At 43.1% G+C, this 24346-nt stretch overlaps 1 protein-coding gene and 1 long non-coding RNA gene across 6 annotated transcripts in view; one reads left to right on the top strand and one right to left on the bottom strand.

The window, feature by feature from the left end:
• Window positions 1-24346, bottom strand: part of FGGY (FGGY carbohydrate kinase domain containing) — a 1529104-nt gene that overhangs the window by 1410753 nt on the left and 94005 nt on the right. For all 5 annotated transcript variants that reach the window (XR_011202985.1, XM_069232576.1, XM_069232575.1 and 2 more), the window contains exon 2: window positions 1717-1918. Coding sequence is in view for 4 of the 5 variants with exons in the window: in XM_069232576.1 (XP_069088677.1) it covers window positions 1717-1917 (201 nt within the window). In the remaining variant the exon portion in view is untranslated. The remainder of the gene's footprint in view (window positions 1-1716; window positions 1919-24346) is intronic.
• Window positions 995-24346, top strand: part of LOC138293383 (uncharacterized) — a 527045-nt gene continuing 503693 nt past the window's right edge. Inside the window, exon 1 of the long non-coding RNA XR_011202987.1 lies at window positions 995-1147. This is a non-coding gene — a long non-coding RNA (uncharacterized lncRNA). The remainder of the gene's footprint in view (window positions 1148-24346) is intronic.

Raw genomic sequence — 24346 nt, 5'->3', positions numbered from 1 at the left:
TTATAGTTCAGATTTTGCGTAGATTGCGTTTCTTCCGCCGCTATGGACAGCTAGTAATGTTCGTATACATATATCATTTGATTTTGAGACTCATATATATCATTTTAGCTTTGTTAATATAGGGAAATGAACTCATTAACTTTTAATATACTGGTGTGGTTATTCATGACTGAAAGGTCATGTTGCGTCAAAATATCGACTGTTATTGATTCCTAATGTGCTATTCTGACCAAGAAATAGAGTATTGGGTATCGATTACAATAGTTATTGATTATTGGTTTAAGCTATCCGACTATTCTAGGATGAGGAGAGCCCAACTCGGCTAAAAGGTTCACCGACCTCCAACGTGTCCAGGTACAGGTAATTTTTAAGGACTGGACGCGTTATCAGGCTATACAAGGCCAGTTGAACACAGCTTGCAGAAAGCTGACTTATTTTCATGGAAACATGGAACGAAATATGGAATGTGGGAAGGAAGGATACGTTTTGGACACAGAAATTTGAGTGGATTTATGTCAAGGACAGGGAACAGTATGGGCTTCTCTCTATTAACGAGTGTAGACAATTAATAGCTCTCATGAACTGCAGAAGGGTGCTGAAGTTCATGAAAATGGGATAGTTCAGAACGTACAACGTAATGTGGTTTGTTTATATACATACACATATATATATACACATACCCACATATATATATATATATATATATATATATATATATATATATATATATATATATATACTCAATTATTAAAGGCTTGAGGCATTGAAATGTTTCTTGAGAAATTAAGAATAAATATTTTTGAACAGATGTTATTTTTATTGTAGGCTTTGGCAAAGCTTTTATTGTGCAAGTTAAAGTTTGCGAAACTCTATCCTGGGCTTTGAGTAGTTCTGAGTAATTTGTTACTCAGGTTTTAACACGTTTTCACTTAATGTTTATTTGGCAGAGACCTGCAAGGAGAAAATGTCCAATTAGAATTCTAAATCCGATGTGTTTTGCGCCTGAAAGACATGTTCTTCTGTCAGTATGCCCCCATGACTTCAGTGAATGAGTTACGGCAGCACATACAAATTATGCAGCGTCCGTGGCATGCACTCCAAATGACTGGAATCATGTCGGGAAAGACTGATAAATACACAACCTTAGGTAAGTACGTATCGTAGAGAAAAGTGGGCTATTTGACTTTTTTAATTGTATTTTCAGGTCAGTGCCTGCCTATTCCTTTACTCCTTCTAGGTTATTCACTTACTGCAAAACCACTCTCACAGTGGTTTTGCCAGACTTTAATTGAAGTCTGGCATTTTAGATGTCACTTCTGTGCTTCTCTGTATTTTTTTGCCAATAGTTTGGTCACCCTGTTCACATTTCTTAAAAGGTAGCCACTGCCAAGAAACAAGGAGTTGCTAGGTGCAGATGGGTTGTTTTTCTTTGGGTTTCTTTGATGGTTTACACTTGGACTGATAGCAAGTGTGCTATAGCATAAAACTCACTTCATTCCATATTAAATAAGTGTGATAAAGTAAACTTTCCCTATATTGCAGAGGAGGTAAACTTTACATAATACGTCCTAACAATTGTCTTTAAAAATTGTATATAAAACAAGTTACAGAAACGTTTCCCACCATAGTGTCTATCATAAGTAAACTGGAGCGTTAAAGAACACAGTTAACAAAAATAAAAACGTTCCCACTGATTGCGATTGGCCTATGATTTACCTTCGAAACGGTGCAGCACGCAGCCCATATGTCGTCTGAAGACTGTTCATAGTGGTCGACCTGAGGTCCCCAAATCTGGACTCCCTGATCTGCCTGGGCCATTATGGTCCCAAACTGATCTACCAAGGCCGCTCGGACGCTTGCAGTTCCTACATCTATTCCCACATAGTACTTGGTTTCCTCCTTGTTCGTTCTCTGCATCCTGTATGGGTAGAAGAAAATGACACAGAAACTTATTTTCATTATTCCGCGGTAACAAGAAAAGGCAATTCACAGTGGGCAACACTATGACTGGCCAAAATATTTCTAGGTGTGAATCTGCCTACAAGACCGGCTTTAAGGTGGTGCAACTGGTGCACCCGTACCTAGCGCTGGGGAGGGGAGGGTTTGCTATTAGAAATAGTTGGGTTTATTGCCACCTACTGCAGTTTCAGGCAACAATAAAACTGTCATTATATCCCTGGTGATTCATTGGTCCTGCGGGAGAGATGGAGCTTCGTCTAGTGTCAGTTTTGACTAATTACACAGTAGCACAGAGGGTTAATGTGCCTGCTGCAAAGAACGTTTACCATGCATCTCACAGATCTGTTTTTTTTATGTGAATAGCTCAGTGCAGTGGTTCCCAACCTGTGGTCCAGGGACCCCTGGGGTCCGCGAATCCTTTTCAGGGGGTCCGCAGGAGCCTAGAAAATTAAAAAATATTAACAAATATTGACAATTTAGGTCCCCAGCTTCCAGTAATGACTCAGGCGGGGATTCCCATGATGATTCAGTGTGGGTCCCCGGGTTCCATTAATGTTAAAGTGGGGGTCCACAGAAATCAAAAGGTTGGGAACCACTGGCTCAGTGGGTTACTTCTTTTGTCACAGAGACCGTTTTGTTACTTGCAGATGATAACTTACAATTCAAGTACACCACAGTGACCTTTGAACTGTCCTCGAAGAGCTGCTTGCAAACTGCATGGTATGTGTGAGAATGTTATGCTTTTTCCCTAGCCCTTCATTAACCTAATGTCGCTAAGAACGGTTTGTTTGGGTAGAAAACATCTCTATTAGTAAGGCGAACCACAGCCAAAGTGGTAGGTTTTAAATCCTGGGTTTGTGCTTATCCGGATCACACACACTTAAAATATACTGCCTGCTAGTGTGGATGACATGTGACTCCTACACCAGGTAATCCTCATTGTTTTATGTAACATTTTTTATAGACGGGTTATTTCCACACCTATGATTCACTGTCTCTGCATAATGAGTGTGCTGTAAAGTGCTCTGACACTCTACACTGGTATGATCAGCGCTATATAAAACAAATGGCATGCATGAGAGAGGGTCTGTGGAGAGATGAAGGGCACTATTAGAGGGTAGTAGCAAGGGAATCTGTGGAGAAAGAGGAAAGATCTTCGAACTGGGCACCACCAGTGCTAAAGCCGGCCCTGGTTGCCTGTTATTATTTACTCAACTTTTTTTTTTTTATTGCATTCTCCTAGATACTATTACATTACAGAATATCATATAAGGACAGCATTGAAGCTCTAAACCCACTACCAAATACCCTCCCTGCCAGTGCCCCTAAGATGTCTTTTGAGCGTACCTTTCATTATATAGAGCTTACAGAATATGCAAGGCATTCTGCAGGAGGGTTGACCAACCTCCCCCTCAGTCTTGCATCTTATCAAGCAGTCTCAAGTCTAGTGTCTGAAAGTAATGGTACTCCACATTTGGACATGCGTATAGTTAATGTTTTTTTTTAATCTGGACAGTTTTCCCTCCAAATGCGTAAAGGTGATTGTCAAGTTCTTGTGCACCAGTGACTGCATTAGTTTACCATACCACTGGGTGATACTTGGGTAAATCTCTCTTATTTAGGCCAAAGTTAACATCCGCCCCCAACATGTGCAACAACACTGCCCTGTCTGTCAGACTCATGTGTTCTAATTCCTAGTGAGGAAATCCCAGCAAGGTCACCCCAGGTCCTGACAGCACTAGGAAGCCCCCAATAATATAGCTCAGGGGCTCTTACCAGAATATCCTAAGAACCGGACACTCCCATCATACCTTTGCCATCTAAAAATATCTAGCATCTGTCAGAGGTGGTGCAGCCTTTCAGGGTTTCTATGCCAGTGGTATAGTATCTTATAAACTGATTTGCTATAGGGGATGCTGCAAGCAGGCTCATTTAGATTTCTCTGCAAACGCACCCATTTTTCGCCAGTTGTCTGCTCCTGCACAGCCAACTACTCCACACGAGCGGCCAATGGTTGTACACCGGAGTTTTTAAAAAACTGCATATTTTTTAAAAGATGTGGTTTTCTTGAGGTTTTATGACCCTCATGTAGACGAGTTGAGTTAGCAGATATTTTCAGCAACCAAGTGTTGTGTGTAATGCAGATACAAAGTGCACTTACGTTAGATTTATTTATTTATTTATTTATTTTTGTTTTAGGCGTATGGAGGTAGGAAGCGCAGCCTCAAAGGGAAGATACTGAGTGATAAAAGTGGAAGGAGCACTGAGAGGGTCGTATAATAAGGCACAGAAAAGGGAGATAGGGACTCAGTGCTGCATGTATAGAACATTACGCCATCATTAGACTGCCTCAAAATGGTAGGTGGAACCGAAGTAATGGAATGGGAGAGAAAAAAAGAGCAGATGTATTTGTTTATGACTTTACCTTGATCAATATTTGCTCGTAAATGCCAGAGATTTATGCACAACACATATTGTGAACTGAGTAGCTATTAGGAGATGGTGTCAATTAATTTGTTTCTCCCCCATACTCAGTCAAGGGCTAACCACGCTCAGGTGAAGCTATACATGTCAGGTTGTGTACTCGTTCAACCAATGGTCTCTCAAGCTGAAAGTGCCAACCTGAGGAGGGGCTGTGATGGTGCTTTTATGAGTAAAGAGCCATGCTCCCGCCAAAAACACACAGACCAACAACGGCTATGAAACATCCCAAGAAAGTACACACAAAAGTCCAGTTTGATTATAACATGTCAAACTGAATAATTTATTTCTAGGCACTACCGATTTTCCAAGCTGACTAAGGTTCAGAAAGGAAAGCAGCCCAACATCACACACACAGGGCCTGATTCTAACTTTGAAGGACGGTGTTAAACCGTCCCAAAAGTGGCGGATATACCACCTACCGTATTACGAGTTCCATAGGATATAATGGACTCGTAATACGGTAGGTGGTATATCCGCCACTTTTGGGACGGTTTAACACCATCCTCCAAAGTTAGAATCAGGCCCACAGTGTTAAAATGAAGCAAATGACGGTAGAGTAGGAATGTGGAGCTAATGAGATTAGAGTTGGAACATTTCAAGTTCCAAGAAAGACAAAATAACCCAGAATTCACTTTGCAACAGGATTCAGGTCTAGCTGGCAGTAAGAAACAGGACCTGCAATGTGATTTGCATCAACATAACGCCAACTATATCTCTGTGGTTGAACCCCTGTGTCTATGTGCACATTGCAATTTACAGATATGAATAATGGTTATCTGACTCAGCCTTTCATCCACCTTTTAATGACCAATCGTCTCAGAGCTGCCACCTCAATCAAGAAGAATATTAATGTTTTTTTTTAACCAACCTGTGAGTGCTTGAGGAAAGCATAAATGGGAGATAAGAGGAAAAGGTGTGTTGAAAAGCACAATTTTACCCCACTTTTCCCCACCTTATGAGAAAGCTAATTAACAAACTGGAAATGTATTTAACATCAATTTGTAGTCGACAACACAGTAGGCCTTAAACATGCACAAATAAATGTGCACGTTTCTTTCCCTGTAAAACATAACGTTATGTCCCAATGACGTTTTATTCGGTATCTATGAATTGGTCATATTGTTCAAAACCCTACATTAAGACTCGGATTTAGTGCCAAGGAACTCACTTTGGTCTTGGCTTAAGAAACACTTTGGTCAGTCTTATGATTTGGAGATTTGATTATTCTCTTTTAATTTGGCTTGCATACTGTTTCTTCAAGCAATTTATGTGCAGTAAAAATAATATTTTACTGATGATTGGCACTTTTTTGGTAGTTAGATTACTACTGTAAGGTTAATTATATTTACTCAATAAATCTAACACATTGAAAAGTGAATGCATTTGGTGAAATTATTTATGGTGAAGTGTCTGAGGCTTCCTTGCCTCCCCCCATCCTGTCTACTGACTGTTCTGGGCAGAACAGAAGTGTTGACACTTCTGGCTCAGAAATCTGCATTTTGTGGACAGATTTCACCAACCTTTCTCCAATAGTGTGGACAGGGTTAAAACATGAAGAAAAAGTGCGGAGCTTCAACACATGGTTTCCTCATATTTCCCAATGTGTTCCACACTTCAGCTGAGTATAAATGAGGTGGTATTTGTTTTGGGGGGTGTCTCACAACAATGTTTCCCTACCCTTATCTGAGATCTCCTGATTAAAGATGCAGGTCATATGGTTTGATAAGGTCAGCTAATCCCGCTCGTGCTATCACTCAAAACATTCTATATACTTGACATCATTCATGAAGAACTCCCGACTCAAAGTGGATAACAAACTTTTTATTTAAGGAAAGATACACAATAGAGAAGTCCCAGATGAAAGAGAGCTTCGAACTTCCCTTCAGCCCTACCGTTTTCATAACATCACATTCCATAGATGTCAACATTCCATCAGATGATGTAATGTAGTTATCACAAGAGCATAAAAACTCCCTTGGAGCCCAAAAGTGTTCTAGTAGACGTCTACAGAAGGGTCCATTTCCTTGTCGCTGCCGTGATTCTGGGGATACAAAACTCAATACCAAAGCTGTACATAATGCAGCCTATATGCTTTCTTCCTTCTAAATTCCTCTTTGCTCTATTTAAATGTTTTGACAATGCCTGTGTGAATATGTCCTATACATCTGACTGTCTCTCTCCCTCCATTGTCTAAAAGCTTCTTTCTTAGAATGGTGCCAGAAAATATGCACTGAAGTTAACAAAGATAAGGCATTGTCAGCAGTCTTACCCTGTATAATATTATTTGATCATGTCATACACAAAAACTCAACCAACTCTCTTCTTTCCAGCACTTTAAGGACAATTTATTCTAATTCCTGTGACCACTGACCATGTTTTTCTGCAAGATCAACGCATGATCAAAGCACAATGGCTAACAATAAGAATAATTTGCTTTTACAACCTTTATACCACACTACAGGCACAATATGTGTTGTAAATAACAGTGGTTACTATGAATGTTACACAATTTATAAATTCAACCTCCACAACATCTTCCAATCAGGATTCAGAAAAGGGTGTAACATAGAAACTGCTATGCTAAATGTATCAGATGACATTCTCAGAACCTTAGAGGAAGGCGACTCCTGCCTCTTTCTCCTACTTGATCTATCAGCAAATTTGACAAGTAACCACCAAGCCCTACCCGAGACCCTCAACAACCGCTCTGGTATCAATGGCACGGTCCTGAGATGGTTTACATCCTATCTACAACATTACTCTCAACAAATAAAAATCGACAGCTGTCTCTCATAACCTACACCAGTGCCACAAGGAGCTCCAAAAAGCTCCATCCTCGCTCCAACCCTGTTTAATCTCTTCATGGAACACCTCATAAATATCTTGAATCAAGCCACCTATATGTTGACGACATACAACTTTACTGCAAAATATTGTCCCACAAAGACAACTGCCATCTGAACACCACCCTAAAAAAGACACAAACCTAGGTAAGTACCAATTACCTAAACCTGAACCCCAATAAAACTTAACTTTTACTCTTTCCCCTTATGACACATCATTGCTAATTTAAGAATGGCTCAAGAGCATGGATGCTTTAAACTGTTCTCTTTAACTCTCTAACTATGTGAAATCCCTGGGAGTCATCCTGGAAAAAAACATGTCTATAAAAGAACACAGCAATAATTCAGCCAAAGGGGTGCTCTATACCCTAAAACATCTCAAGAAAATCAAACCGTTTATCCCATCTGAAGACTGTAGTGCAATCACTGGTCCTCTCGAAACTTGATTATGGCAATGCCATAATCACTAGGACCCTGAAAAGTCACCTCGTGCCTCTAAAAACAACTCTTAATGCAGCTGCTAGACTCCTCACACGTACCAAAAGTTTTGACCACATCACACCTGCTCTCAAAAGTCTCAATTGGCTCCCAATAGAAGGAAGATGCATCCTCAAGATAGCTTTTATCACTCACACAATCCTTCACACTACAAATCCTGAATATATTTAGAATACAAATGATCAATTATCAAGAGCTGGTAGAAATCAGGCAGTAAGATTCTCTAACTCACTCCTCCTTATCCCTCCCAAACTGAAAATAAATCCCAGAACAGGTCTTTCTCAGGCAACACTCCATGGATCTGGAACACACTTCCTAAAGACCTCCAGTGTAATTCCTCCTATATCTGTTTCAAATGGAAACTCAAATCACTATTGCTGTATGTAGCAAAGTGGCAATATTATGTGACATGACTGGGAAGTCTTACCATGTAATACTAGCATATTACCAAGAAGTGGCCCTTGGGTTCACACTAGTAAACCTTAGCACAGTCCTGGTAGAGTGGCAGAGAGCAGTGAGGCTACTTAGAGGAACAGGTGTAAAGTATTTCCCAGCACGCACATTGAAGAAAAGTAAATGAAATGACTCGAAAGAAATCCAAAACCATAACAATAAAGCAGATTTTTATCTTAATTTAGACACCAAAACAAACTTTGTAACTTCCATACATCCAGAGTTGTGAATTCTTAAAGCGTTGAAAAATAGAGTATTTTTAATGGTCAAATGACTACCATTGAAGTCAATGGGGAAAATACCAGTGTGCAATCAGTCACTTGTGGGGTGGGCTCCAGGGAATCTTCTTGGAGTTAAGGTCTTGCGGGTCACTACACCAAGCCTCAGCAGTCATTTTCTAGTTACCTTGCCCAGGGAATCCTGGTGCAGAGGTGTTCTGGCTGTCCTTGGTGTTGGCAGGATCCACAGGTGCTGTCAAAACTGCAGCACTTGACAAAAGCACACTTCAGGGTAGACTCACACTCTGCCCATGGAAAGTAGAAGCCTTAGGGGTCCCAGGACCTCGATTCCACAGCTGGAACTGCACCACCATGTCCCGCAGCTCCAGGAGCAGAGGTGGCCTTGCAGCTGTCAAACACAGGGCTGGTCGTACCAAAGATGCTTTGCTGCTCCACTCGAAGTTACCTCCTTCAGGAAGCAGGATCTTAGGAGTGGGGTTGTTGCCGACATCAGTGAATATGCTGGGGACTGCTCTGGAGTCGGTGATGTCCGAGAAGCTGTTGGTTACTGGACTGGTGACAGATAAGACTTCACAGAGGCAAAAGTAGTCCACGGTTACTTCGTTGGCAGGATGTCATCCGGGAAGGGGTTGCGACTCAAAGCCTCACTATCACCCCAGGGGTGCAGGTAACTGACTGTCATTGGGCTCACTCAAGAGGGCCCCCATGGGTTGCACTTCTTGTGATGCATTATGGAAATTCTTCTGAAGGTTGGAGGTGACTGGTTGAAACCACTCAGGGGAGTCTTCTGGTATCCACTGGAGTGCCTCATGTTGGGAGCAACAACTTTGCACCACGGGCACACATCGATTACACAGTTCCAGTATATGGTCTCCCCAGAGAACTTAAGTGTCTTCTTCTTGCATGGTGGCGGAGTTCCAAGTCTGTTGTTGGTGAGAGTCTTCTTTGTGCCTCTTCTCAGATTGAAAGCCCGAGCTGAGGTTCTGTAGTCAAGGGTGTGAGGGACAGTGGCCAATGGGCTACTGGTCTCTGTGGCTAGTCCACCTCTGAAGTGATGACTTTCTGAGGGTGTGCGTCAGTTTTCTACCCAGAACCCACTTTTTCTAAGGTTTGCCAACATGGCAAAACGTTTCCTTGGCTGTACAGACCTCCTAGCCCACCCTAAAGGTGTGGCTAGCCTTTTGGGATTGTACACCTCCTGAATAGCTACATTTCTCACCTGTCAGTCTGGACAGGGCTGGAAAGGCTTTGTCCTCGAGTGGGGACACGAGATTACACATCAAGGGTGGTGAAAGCCTTTGAGGCTCATCGCCTTCATTACTGTAAATACTGATCATCCTGGGAGGGAGGAGGTGTGACCTCCTTTCTGCCCTGGTCCTTGGTCTTCATCCTGGGGGAAGTGTTAGCACAACCAGCAGGAGGGCAGACTCCTGTCTTGGTGGCAAATGGCTCAAGAGAGGCCACCAAGGCAAGAGAAGCTGGTATCTTGGTGAGCATCCTCTAAGGATGCGACCAGGGAACCGGATAGCTAATCCCGGGCACGAGAATCGTACTCAGGTTTAAAAACATGGTGTTTGACACCAAACACGGAGGGAATCGACCAGGCCATCATGGAGCCGAACATCTGGGGACTACCTGGGTGCCAGCCAGTGTTATCCTATTGACCGCCGGTCACTTGTGTTAGCATTACATTTTAAATGCTATCACAGGGTAATATATGCTCATGCTTATATGTCCACACTCATAACACAGTGCACCCTGCCTCCCGGGCTTTAGGAAGCCTGCCTTAGGGGTGACTGACCTCTGCTATGGGCAGTGAATGGACTCTGCCAGCACTTGGTGTCGGCAGAGTCGAACTCAAGCAGACAAGCTGTTCGTGCAGGCTGATATGGCAGCTCCGCAGGCTTTGCTTTTACTTGGTTGCAGCCCTGGTGACCCCTTTACCATTCCTGCACTGGCTACCACTTACTACGGCCTTACAGGGGTGGTAAAGTCCTTGCCAATTGGGTTTGTAAAATCTCAGTGCAATTTAAGGGAAGATCACTGGTATTGGGGTCTAGTAAGCAGGCCCCTGCACACTTTCAGGTCAAAAGCAACAGCATCCAGCAGCAATAAGTGGGGCTTGACCATCCAAAAAGGTGACTTAACCAAACACTGAACAAATACTTCAACTTGCTCCCCTGAGATCCCCAAATGAATAGGATCTTTCAATACAGTCACCCGACCCAACTCAGCGTTTCAACTGTCATCAGTGCCTCTATTGGCTAAAGTTGTATTATTTGGTACTTTTTGATATTCATATATAATTGTTACACTGTGTTTTTTATTACTTCCAGATAGACTATGTCAACCTGTAATCATCCATCAATCCTATGTAAGCACTCTGATTCCCTCGGGTCTAGACAGTGCTATTTAAAACTCACAAATAAATAAATAAAAATCTTGTAAAAACTGAAGGCTGAGTTCACCTGCAGATCATAGCAGTTGTCAGAGTTACGTTTTGACTCACCTAAACATCTTTATGTCTACAAAAGAACATTATAAAACTAAAAGATGCTAGAGTTTTTGAAAGGTGCTTAGATTATGGCAGGGCTGCAGAAAGATATGGATAACCTTAAAATACTGCAATAAGGTTCAGACATATTACATCTAAAAAAAAGGTGTGTTCCCTTAATGTAAAATACTGTCAGGGCGTTTTGATATCAAATTATGTCTGTTTTTTGTGTGATTTCTGACACTAAAATGATGGCTTACAATTTCTTTCTCTGATCCACATTTGGCACAAACTGTAGGACAAGTCAAATTAGATCACCCTTAGGGCATCACGTTTGGGAAACACATCTTGCATTAATGTTAATAACAATGAGTCTGAATAAAATGGTTAAATCCACGTGCTTTCCAAAAGATTTACCTGTTTCAAAATGACCGTATTCAATTAAAAATACATTAGTGTAAATCAATTTGTTGTAATATGCATTTTGTTTGAATTATGTTGTTCTACTTACCCCTAAATGAAACTTAATCCCCAAATTTGAACAACTGCCTGCACTCTACTCACTCAGCCCTGACACCTAATCACTAACCAATGTCTCCTAACCTCCTTCCCTCACACCCGTCATTTTAATATCTTACCCACTGCCTCTACACCAATCCCTTACCCATAATCCCTGACCCACTAACCACTTTTATTATACATTTTATTTCTAACCCCTTATCCATTCCATTTAAACGTTAATTACATAACTTTAACTCTAAACCTCGTGTATGTCTCCTAATTCTTAGCCAGTGAATTGTCAAATAAGTGGAGCCCCATTACAAAGCACCCATAAGATACGGAGTGCAGCATGGGGGCCTCTGTGGGCAATGCATCTTTTCCAATATGCCAATGTATTCATTGAAATACAGGAATAACTATGGCACCCCCTGTGAACAGGTGTGTTGAGATGCATTATTATTGGTACTCAGACAAGAATACAGTGTACATTAGTTAGTCTACCCCAAGCATTCTTTCTTGTGGTGCATGCTGGTTTTAGCTGACACTTGGAGGTTAAAGGGTTGAATCCTAGCCTGGTAGCCTCAGACTTTACTCTAGAGCTTTATAAAGGGAGCTCCTCTTTGAATCTGGTTTCATCATTTTATACAAAGTTCAACGTAAAAGTGCCTAAAACTGCTCTATCATGGCATTAGTTTTTCCTTGAGGTTCCTTGAAGTAATGCTATCTTCAATGTTGGTCCACTCTTTGTGACCCTAGGCAGTGTTTTTTAAAACTTTTTAATGCTGCACCCCCTCCAGTAAAATAAAAATCATCAGGGCCTCCTCTCAATTTTACACAGTTATTTTACTAATTTGGCAATGTTTAAATATGACTACACGTATTTAAACGTTGCAGTTAAGTTCTGTTACAGTTTTAAAAATGCAATCAAATACATGATACCAAGCATATTATTCTGGCCAGGCAGGCCTTTCTAGCATGTAAAAGTATTCACAGTGTGATTATTAGAAATGAGGGTGGGGGTTTTGAAGAGTATTTTGAGTCCCTTCCCTTTTGACATACTTCCAACCTGGATACAAATGGCAAAACATGTTAATGATGGCCCATTGCAGAGCAGTTAACTGCTGCTCATTGTTTTCAGCTTAAAACCAAAGTCCAGCTATTAACATAATGCTTCTTTTGGCCAGAGCCTGGCATCCCCTCTGGGATCACTTGAGGCCCACCCCTAGGGAGGAGGGGGGGCGCCCCCCAGTTTGAAGACCCCCTGCTCTACATCATCTGCATAAATTACTGAAAAATAAGCTCTAGACTAGTTTCTACCTTAACCAAAGCAGTATGAATTCTCGAGTCCTTCCGACTACGACCTCCTAAAAGACAAATAGGAACATTAGCATTACAATGTGTTCTGTTAATCAACATTTCCAGACATAAGAATCTGTTGTGTTTTTTTGTTATACGTAACTCTTTCTACGTCCTTTCGAAGGTGTAATAACTCCTCCTGGGTGCTCACATCACGGTCCTGCTATATCAGTGCCAGATTGCCTCCTGGCAACGACCAGTGCTTAAAATATACAATCATATGGGCTCAAACCTTTTTGAAAAGCCTGCAGCAGGCACTGTCTTATGCTGCTATTATTTTTTAGATATGACTGCGGCCTAGACACCGAAATGAAGAGAGGACAAGTATGAGCTGACCTATGCCTTATTTGGAACGTCTTGAAAATCATATTTCTTCCTCTGCCTCTTGGGGAGCTTATATCCCGGCTGTTTGTGCTCTACGCTGGTATGGAGTAAGTAACTCCTTCTCACACTTCCTGTGCAGCCACTGGAACTAAAAGTTGCGTCCAGTGCCTTGGCTGTGGATTTGAGAGGACCCTGCAGGACAGAGCGCTACCAAATCCTTTCCACCTCATATAGTCTTAATTTGCCTTTCTAACACCACCGTACGATTCCTGTGTCAAATTCACTGTTGCATTTGACTTTATCCTTGCGTTATCCCTTTTTCTTTGTTTTGCTATATTTTGGTTCATTTCTCCCATCTAGACTTTCTCGCTATTGGTCTCGGTCATGTAACATCTGATGTTGAAAAATAAGTCCCGGTCCACAAAATGAGTGCCATCTCCCACCCCCTGCATCCACCCGCACAATGTATGCACTGGTGGTCACATGGAAGGCACTGTATCCGCAACAGATCACTGCTGTCTCAGCTGACTAGCAGTACCGCACATGTATCATGAGTGACATCACACAAAAGTGTGTCTCCCTTATGGAGGTGCAGCCAACTGCTCTGAGTTTCAGAGAGGTTAGAGCCTGTTTCAACTGCTGTTACCTTCGACTGTATAAGTTTCCAGGGCACTGTTTGTTTGGATGCCTAAGAATTCCTGCCTACATTTCTAGCTTGGATTATTTTCTGCACAGCCTTGTCTAGGGAACTGGGCATTATTTAGCTTTTTATCTTGCTTGGGAATAGGGATGATCCAGCCGCACCCATCCTTTAAATTAATGTTTGGTGCATGCATGCATGTATGTTTGAATATTTGATGATGAGTGTTGTGAATAGATGTGGGTGTGCGCGCGCATGTGAATGAATGAGTGTGAGTGTGCATGTGTGCCTGTGTTTCACGCCTGCCCCACTCCCTCCTAAAAGTATCGGATGCCACTGGGATTATCCTTAAGGAATGCAAAGAGCATTCTATTTATGTTTTAGGGATCTACACACTAGAGGCTCTACATTATGTTTAGGTGTTTGTGTATTGATTTAAGGGAAGTGTTTTCAGTTGGTTTGCACTCCTTGTTGTTTTCCTTGTTTTTGTGTACCCTAGTTTGGTGTGCTTAGCTCCACATTCTAGGCACTGTGAAGCTTCAGAGATCTGGACTATGAGATTGTTGCTAAAAGCGCAGCCCTCCACTTTTCTTTTGCATGCTAAATGACTCGAGTCATTTTTCTGTGTGACCTCTCCCTATGTTGTTTCTTTTGCCATTTGCCCATTTTCCTCAATTATGCACTCCTTTAAACAGACTCCATAACTGAGTTCAGTGGTCTGGTGTTCTTCCATCTTGGTCTTGAGGGTCATACACTATTCTTACAGAACCTTGACACTTGCCTCCGGTGGTACTAAAAAAAGTGTGTTTCTGCACAACTTTGCATTGCAGAAGATAAAAAGCAGAGCAGACATAATGCATTTTGAAATGTAAAACAGTGCCAAACTATCACCGGAAAAAGCTAGTGATCATTCTGTAAATATACATAAATAAAACATGTGGGCATGTTATTACCACAAGTTCAAAGTTTATTGATTGATCGAAATAAATTATTTCATCATCACTCACAATAAAAAGTATATAAATTCACTACATACAAAAAATGATTTAAAAATACAAGTCATCATAAGTAAAAGTCATTTTCAGTTATTATTATTATTATCGACCTATTTTAAAATCCCTAATATAGAGAAAACAATATTCCACAGAGAAACAGTACATTGTGATCACCAGACAAAAATAAACTACAGATTACAGTACTTTAATACAGCTTCAGACTAATGCATAAGTTCTTAATGGTCCACGCTGCATATAACAATTTCAATACTGCTATCACTACCATCAGTGAAGGATCACGCTTACAAATTCTATAGGCAGATACGCGCTCAGTTATGGCTAAATGTTAACAAAGGGGCACCATCCATCTTCATCTGGGAGCAGTATATCTAGGACAAAAGACAAGCAAATGCTCAGGTGATTCATTCGCCAACTGACATAGTTTGCACTTTTTGTCTCACACTTTCAGAGAATCCCAACCTGCAGTGAAAACAGCAGTAGGGAGAGTACCCTACATAAATTGTAAAAATAGTGAAAGTGCACGAGCAGGCCTAATCACATCCAGGAAGGGCTCCCTAAAAACTTTGCATTTATAATGAATGAAATCACTAACCAGCGTGTCACTGTTATCAACCTGAACATCTGGAAGAGAAATCATCTCCCACAATTTCTGCTTTGTGATATACGCAGCATTTATTGGTAAGGATGCAGGAGTGGCACAAAATTCTACAAGAGCTAACATTACCCAAGTGGACCTCACATTACTCAACCATCCTATTTTCTCTAGCGCTGCCGAAGATCTTAAAATATCACTTAGACCAGCCTTACAGTTGTGCAGTTTGTTCGTTCTACATATGCAAATCCAATAAAGTAAAGTTTTAAGAACTTCCACATCTGCTATTGATTGTATTCCTAGGTCGAGTGTAAGTGGGGCTTACTGGGAAATACTAAGCTGTATAAGTCATCCTTACTATTGCAGTCCCTCTGTAGCTGATGGCATGCAAGCTTTTCATTATTTGGGCTCCTCAAACACCTGAGTCCGCGAATTTAATTCCTAAATAATCAAATTCAGTGACCCTTTCTACAGTTTCAGTGTTCAAAGTCACCCTGGCATTTACTTTCCTCCTCCTAGTGTATATCATCAGTTTGGTTTTCATTACATTTATCTCTAATCCAAAATGTTTGCAAAATTCACAAAAGTTATCTACTAAATTCTGGAGACCCCTACTAGTCCTAGCAAGTGTGAGAATATCATCTGCATAAAGGAGACTTGGTATTTTTTGTCTAGTAAGTTAAAGTGGGAGAGTCATTGACACACTTATCCAAGTATCCATTACAATTGTTAATATATAAAAGAAAGAGAGTGGGTGCCAAGACGCATCCCTGGCGAACTTCCGTTTCTGGATCCAATAACTCGCCCTTACTACCATACCTAAAATGCGCAAAAGTGCACTGGTGCAGATGGACGACCAGAAAAAGCAAGTCGGAAGGAACCCCTTTCTCTTGCAATGTTCCCCATAACTTCTTTCTCAGAACTAAGTCAAAGGCTGCTCGAAGATCATTGAAAGCCACATACAGGCCCCCCCCCCACCTATGTCTGCGGTCTTCCATTTAATCAACAAAAATCTAAAAACCTGATCAACAGCACTAGTCAATGGTCTAAAGCCTGACTGCAGGCTTGAGGTGACATCACTTTCTTCAGTCCATACCAATAACCAGTCCAAAATCTGCTTACAGAAAATCTTCTGCAAATTATCAAGCAGACTAATTGGCCGGAAGTTGGACGGGACACTAGGATTACCTTTTTTTAAAACTGGCACTATTTCAGTCCCCTTCCAGGTAGGTGAAATCGGAGCACTAGCTGCAAACGCATTACAAACAGCATTGATGTAAGGGACCAAGATGTCTGTATTGGATTTATAAAAGGTCCCCAGGTACTTTATCAAGACCTCGGGCCTTACTCAACTCAAGTGAGTTAACAGCTAAGAAAGTGTCAGAGATGGTGAAGTCTATGGCAGCTGTAGTCTCCTTCTTGGATGAACTGTCCAGTTCAATTTGTGGTTTCTCAGAAATTGAATAAAGGGAGCTAAAGTATGACATCCAGCAGAATTGAAGACCCAGAGGAGGATAATGTATCCCCATGACAATTATTTACCAGTTTCCAGAAATAACTCTGGTCATTTCTTCTAGCTGCCTCACGTAAATTATCCCAACGTTCAGGTTCTCGTTGTTGTCTTGCTGGGCTAATTCTTGCCTATAGTTTGCTCTGGGTAACCTAATCTAATTTCTTCCACCTCTTTTGATTGCTTTCCACAGGTTAGTCTTTCCTACTCTACACCCTTTGGTAAACCACCTGTTTCCTGGTATGGGCCCTAATCCCCCTATTGTATCAGACACAAAAAGAGTGTTAAGGAACCCATAGAATGACAGATCTCTCCAATTATCCTCCTCTGACTCCCCCAATTTGAGGACATGGCTTCCATATGCTTGGCTAACATCTGTTTTAGAATAGCAGTAGTAGTTGGGGAATATTCTACAGCTTCCCGTTTAACCTTCCTCCTGTTATTAGTCAGCTTAAGCTGCTGGGCAAGATCATTCGGAAAACCCACATCAGTACAGAGGAAAAGGTTACAGATATAAGTATAAGCGGGTCATCCCCACAACCGGACATCAAGAAGAATGTAATCTATATGATTCACACAGCTCCCTCGTCGTAAAGTAGGGGCCAAATGGGTATATGAACATGAGCGCCCGTTGCAAGCCAGGAGCCCGTGAGTCAAAGTGATGTCCACTAGTTGCAACACTACTCTGGTTACCTTACAATTGCAGGACATGGATAGTTCAGGTATGCCCCACAGTCTATCCTCATCCCCACAGAGTTTCTGAGCTAATGAATAGGGCTTGAAAGTGGTGTTAACGTCCCCTGCCACTATCAAATGATAAACTTCCTTGAACTCAGCAAAAAGACTATCTAGTTTGCACAACATTTCTGATTCTCTGCTTCCCCCTGCACTTCTGTCATATAGGTTGATCAGTAATACGGCAACATCTCTGTTAATTACCAAGACAAGGCCCTGAAGATAGTCTGACCCCAATTCTAGTTCAGTCAAGGTACATTTAAGGGACCCACTAATCCAAATTAGTAGTCCTCCTGAAGCCCTCCCAGCTACTGACCTTCGAGCAGGTATCCAAAAACTTTACAACCAGCCCTGTACTTAGGTTCCAAGGCCCATGTATCCTGAAAGTTACAAATCTGGTGTTTATCTATAAAATCCCCCATCCCAGATTTGCAAGCTTCAATCTGATCCCAGCAATGTTCCAAGTGAGTAGTTTCATCACATGTGTGTTGTTGACTGTCATTGTTGTTAAAGCAGTAGAAACAGCAGATTTTAAATCCCCACATGACAATCCCTGTGACAGGGAATGAATTGAATACATCAGTAACATCAGTAGCATTAGATGCGGTTCCTGTACCTCAGCAGAAAAGATGACACTACCATTTTGAATCTCCAAAGGCAACCTCCCATCAGTAGTGAGGGAAGGATGAAATATCTTAGGCTCCTGTGCACTCTGGCTATTCACCTCTCAAGGTCAATCCACCTCTGATAGTGAGTGGCAACACCTAGATGGCAGTTCCTTTGATGAGCATAGTTATTTTCCTTATCTCGACATGCAGTATTAGGCAGATGCCTTTGCTGGTCCCCTGGGGGCTGGGCTAAGACCTAACCTGGGGTGAAAAGTTGCCAATGGTTGCAGGAACATGCCCCTATGTCATAGACCCACCTTGTGGCAATTAGTAAAAAGCTGCTCCAAAATCAAAGTTTATGAGGATATACTCTCCTTTACTCTCCCTCACATTGCTTTGCCAGCGACCCCACCCATTCCACCCTCCTCACCAAAAGTATAGTTGTTGCTAAATAATGTGGAAAAGCTGCATTAACATGAAGTCAGTGGCTAAAATCACATCCATTCAGGGTACCCACTCGAAGGCCTTGAACGCTCAAGTTGACATTGCATGTAAGAACATTAAAATGAGGATCTACTACATGACTAACTGGCGCCAAAGCCAGACCTAAACTTTGTAAGATGGGCACAGGGAATAAAGGTAGAACCGGATCAGTGGATGACTGAGAGGGTGCTAGGTAAGGTACAGATTTTAACGCAGGTTCCTGTTCCAACAATTTGGCAAAGTTCCCCCAATGCCTCTTCAATGCCAGATAGTTGATTTATAACAGGTCTCAGTCTTTTCTCAAGTTCCTCAGAAAACCTTTTTAACAGTGAGGTAGATGTACGTTCCGGGCAAACCTTATTGTCCGCTTTTATGGTTTGATGTTGGTTGTTAATTATACAAGGGCACTTAGGGGGTCATTACGACCTTGACGGTCTTTTCAAAAGACCGCTGAGGCCGCGGGAGACAGAATACCGCCATTGCCGGTGGTATTTCTGTCTCCCTATTATGACATTTCCGCTGGGCCAGCGGACGGTAACAGTGTTACCGTCTGCTGGCTCAGCGGAAATGTCACATCAACATTGCAGCCGGCTGGTAATAGAGCCGGCGGCAATGCTGATGTGCAGCAGGTGCAGTAGCACCCGTCGCGCATTTCACTGCCCGAAATTCGGGCATTGAAATGCGCAACGGGGCTATGCTTGGGGGCCCCTGCACTGCCCATGCCAAGTGCATGGGCAGTGCAGGGGCCCCCAGGGGCACCCCAAGTCCCCTTACCGCCGGCCTTTCCATGGCGGTGTGTACCGCCATGGACAGGCCAGCGGTCGGCACCGCTGCCCTGGGGATTATGACCGCCAGGCGGAATCCTGGCGGGAAAATGGAGGGGCCGGCGGTATGGCCGTGGCAATTCCGCCACGGTCATAATTGCTGGCGGAACACCGCCAGCCTGTTGGCGGTGTTACCGCCAACATACCGCTGGCCGCCAGGGTCGTAATGACCCCCTTAATCTTTATATTTTTTTTCCACATTTTCCTCTTTCCCCACGTGTCCATATTAGCAGACTGCTTGCCTGTTATCTCCACCTCTTTCCCCGTGTATGCTTCAGGGACCAGTGGAGGGGGTCCCTGTCGTGCATTATGCAGAGTAGTAGGTTGGAGCAAAGCAGGAACCTCACTGCAAAGTTTCATAATTCGGGGAGAAATAGAGCCTGGGGGATCTGAGTCGGAGCTAAGATTGAAAGGCGCCTCTCAGATGACTGAATCTCCATTTCCAATGCACCCACTGCCTTCTGTAGAAACCCGTCCAACATATTGGTAGCCATAGGTTTATCGGCTGGTGCTACAGGTTTACGTTTTCCCATTTTAGCCCACCAAGGAACCAGACACTTCAGTATTGCGGTCTATTATATTTTCTGCTTTGGCCAGACACAATCCCAAAAGGACTGATAAATATACACAAAGATTAGACAGAATCTGAATTTCTGCCGCAGGTTTGGCGCAGTAATTTATGGCACTCAGGGCCCTCAGAAAGTGCTCAGTGCCCCTGCAGGGGATTCCAAGGGTTGGAGTCCCTCTCCACCCCCTCCTGGTAAAACAGTGTCTCGTGCTGCGGGTGTGGCGCGATGATTCATGCCGCTTCCAGGCACTCAGGAAGTGCTCAGTACCTCCGCAGGAGGTTGGAGTCCCTCTACAACCCCCGCAACTCCTCCCCCCCGCCCCAGTAAAACAGCACCCCCCACAAGTTATTCCTCACACAAGAGTGGAACAGTCTCGCCTAAAATATAATAACACCTCACCTGACTGTGGTAACAATACTGCCACATGGTGGCGTTACCTCTGGATTTACGCGGCTTTCCCATTAGAGGCCTCAGAGTTCAAGAGAATGGCGTTTTTTTAGGATATGCATGAGCACTGAAACTTATGCTTCAAATCGCTCTCTTTCGCCTCCATACCAGTGATGAGAAACACGCGCCATTTGCATTTTACACAATCAGTCTGGCCGTGCGCACCCCCCAAGGTCTACAGCTTGACTGAAAGCCAGAAGAGATCAGTCAAATAGCAGTGTCACAAACAATCCCTTGTCTGACCTCCGCTCAGTTGTTCTTTTCCTGTTAAAATAATAGTAATTAAGATGTTGGTGGTACACCTACGAAAGCGAACTTCACATTCTAATGTTCTGCATGGAAAGTACTTGAAGTGCTCATTAATATTTTCCTGTTACCCGAAACAGCTCCAAGCAAGTCATTTCAGGCTACAGAGGTTGTTCAAAGGACAATGTCAGTAAAATGTGATATGGTCTACGTGTGAAGGATTGCCTGCTGCCACTGCCAAACACAGACCGAGACACAGAGAGTTGTGATTTCGATGCTACAGTTTTACTCCTGCCTTTGGAGGAAACATCAGACTTTCACATTCACAAAGAATTGCCAGGGGTACTTACATGCTTAAACGCATCCATAAAAGATGTACATTTCAGAACGTGAAAATGTAACAAAAATGTGTATTTCCACTTAATTTTTTCCCCCTCTTTTTGCCTCCAAAGGAAAAACATTTTTACCTGTTGAAACTCCCACCCTTCGCCAATATTTGGGGGCGTTCCCTTTTCTTTAGCGTCTTCATAACGGATTTATTGGTGCCCTGAACAAGAGTAAATCTCTGACCTTTTTAAGGTGAAAACTATGTGCACGTGTTTTTGAGTGCTGGTAAAATTGTCGTCTGTGTTTTTTCACAGATGTTTATTCTGGAATATCTAAAACTGAAATAAAAATTAAATCGTACTCGTGTAAATTAATGTACGAGTAAATCCATTTACAAATGTATTTGGATATGCCAATAACTTTGTGCATGGGACCCACAGACCTGTGTTCTGACAGAGGAAATGCGTGCTATAATTATCATTGCATATTTCTCATATCCTAGCAGTTTAGCAAATGTTGCAGGGTCACCTTTTATCACTGAATTATCTTGAACAGGGTCTACTATCAGAAGTCTGGGTGAAACCAAACAAAAATATCTGCGGGAAATGTGTAGCAAGAATACCATATGTAAATCCTGTTTGTTTGAGCAAATCTGGGTATAAAGAGCACTGGGCTATGGAAGAGTATGTATAGTCACTCACTGTAAGTACTTTACTTGTATTTTGGCAAAGTTCACAAAAGCAAAACAAAGGTCAGTTCATGAAGCTGGTGACACATTATGAGGTGTAAACAATGGAAATACATGCAATTCTACTTTACAGTTCATAAAGTTAAAGGTAAGAGGAGAAAAAAAGTAAAAAAAAGAAAACAGAGGGATTCCGGCTATTCATTGCACTTATATTTTAAAAATACTGTTCAGTTGAGGACCGAGGACAAATATTTCTGGTAAATAAAATGACACAATACTTAATTCATTTTCTTTATTGTCTATCATTAAGGAACATTGTTTTTTTTCTATTTTTGTTTTGTTACAAGAGCAGGGGCGTGGCGTGGGGCGTCAAGTTGGCAGCTACACTCAGAGTGCTCCGGACCACAATGTCATCCACTGCCATCAGCCAACACCACAACTATATTTTGACTCCCCTCTGTTGCCAGTGACCGCGGTGAACCCTGGGGCCACCAATACACCCGGTAGGGGCCTGCAAGGGTCGGTCAGAAAAGACGCATGCTGCGAGGCCCTCAGCTGCGTCCATCATGGTGGATGGCAAGCTCTAGTGCTGTGGGGGGGTACTGAGGTCTGTACCTGTGGGAGACACATTGGGATATGCCGGTCCCTGTGAAACAAGAGAAGCCTGGTATTTGCGACTGTGCCTCTGCACAATGAGTGGGGAAGATGTTGCCTCTGTGCAGCGAGCCTCCCGGCAATCGTCCTAGAGTGGAACACCTGCCGCGGACAGACCTCACTGCCTATAGGTGGATGTGGCTGGGATGCCTCCTGTAGAAGAGCTGAGGTCCGAGGTGCAGCCCTAGTGTGTGCGAGGATGTCTTAATGACCCTCGTGGAGTGGGGAGGCTATATACCCTGGCTGCAAACCCAGAACAAGATGAACTATAGTGGAGATGTGTCTGGGCACTCCCGCCGTGATTGGATTGCCCACCAGATCTGAGGGATCACTTGGTTGCTGCTGAAAACGCGATTGTCAATGCCATGTACAACCACCAAGGGACCCTGTGATGGGGCAGAACCCATCATGTGCATTGGCGGATGACCGCGATTCATCTGAAGAAGGCCCTGTGAGGTGTCTGGGCTGGTGAGGCGGCCTGTGGCATCTATGGAATCCCAGACAGCAACAATACATGCATACTCGGCTACTCATCACTCCCATGTATGCATAGACCTTATTCTCTTGCCGGCTACTGATTGCCCATATCTGAGGTACAGATTCTCCCTAGAGGCATCTCCAATCACACCCTCAGACCCTCCCGTATGGCACCTGAGACTCCTGGGCTCTAGAAAGTGAACTCAGGCATATTTCCAAACTAATCTGCGGACTGTGAAACCTGCTGGCACTTTGTGGGCTTCCTGGACGGCAACAGTTAGAGGTGCCAAAAGTATTTTCAGAGGACAGGAACAGGACAAGCTCCATCAAGTGACCAGACTAGAAGCCCATCCTCTCTAGAGACCCAACTCCCTGAGGGCCATTGGGGGGAATACCTCCTGGTGGCTCAACCTCATCTGGGCTGAAATCCACAATCTCTCAAAGAAGGCAGCGCAACAAGTGTGGAGCACCTCTACAGAGAGGGTATACAAATGGGGAGATTAAAACGGCAAACTACTCTACTGACTGGCTACTCAGCATATGGTTGCCTGCGTGATCCCGGAGATTGTAGATGCCGCTGGCACCCTCCTGAGGCATAGTCCACACATTTGCAGATTACTACCACCACCTGTACACAGTGGTCCTACGACCACAAAGAAAAGTCGAATCCCCCCTTCTAGATGACATCTCGATGACTAAGGTGTTGCCAACTGAATGGCTGGCCTTGGAGCAGCCCATAATTTCTGAAGAAATAACTAATGCCATATCTGCACTAGTGCTGGGGTAGACGCCTGGTCCTAATGAGTATCAAACTGAATTCTAAAGCAAATACAGGAAGATTCTTACCCCACACCTGCTCACCCTCTATAGGGAGGTGGACGAGATAAGTCACATTCCACCAGAAGTGAACATGGCCACTATTGTAGTCACCCAAAATTAAATCACCCATCTAGCAACTGCGAGGCATACCGGCCTATTTCACTCATTAACAGAGAGGTAAAACGTGTTGCTGTGATACTGGCCTCACACCTGAAAACGGTTCTCACTAATCTCATACATCCAGATCAATGAAGCTTCATGCCCACCAGAGGCACTAGGCACTGCCACAGAAGCCTCCATGCTGCCTTGGCCTGTCGGCATCTCCTGCCTCCCCCTCTGATCCTGTTGTTAATAGACTTTGAGAAGGCCTTTGATATGGTGCACTGGACTTTCCTGGCTCAAATTCTCCAGAAGTTGGGTCTGGGTCCTCGCTTCTGTGGCTACATCAAACTACTCTACCCCAACCCAACTGCACAAGTGTAATTTAATGGCGTGGTCTCTGACCGCTTCCATAAACACGAGGGCACTAGGTAAGTCCCCACTCTTCTTTGCCCTTGCCA

Source organism: Pleurodeles waltl, chromosome 4_2 (genome assembly GCF_031143425.1).
Source record: "Pleurodeles waltl isolate 20211129_DDA chromosome 4_2, aPleWal1.hap1.20221129, whole genome shotgun sequence".
Lineage (NCBI taxonomy): Eukaryota > Metazoa > Chordata > Amphibia > Caudata > Salamandridae > Pleurodeles > Pleurodeles waltl.
The sequence above is the reverse complement of the archived record's forward strand: the minus strand, read 5'-3'. Positions and strand labels throughout refer to the sequence as shown.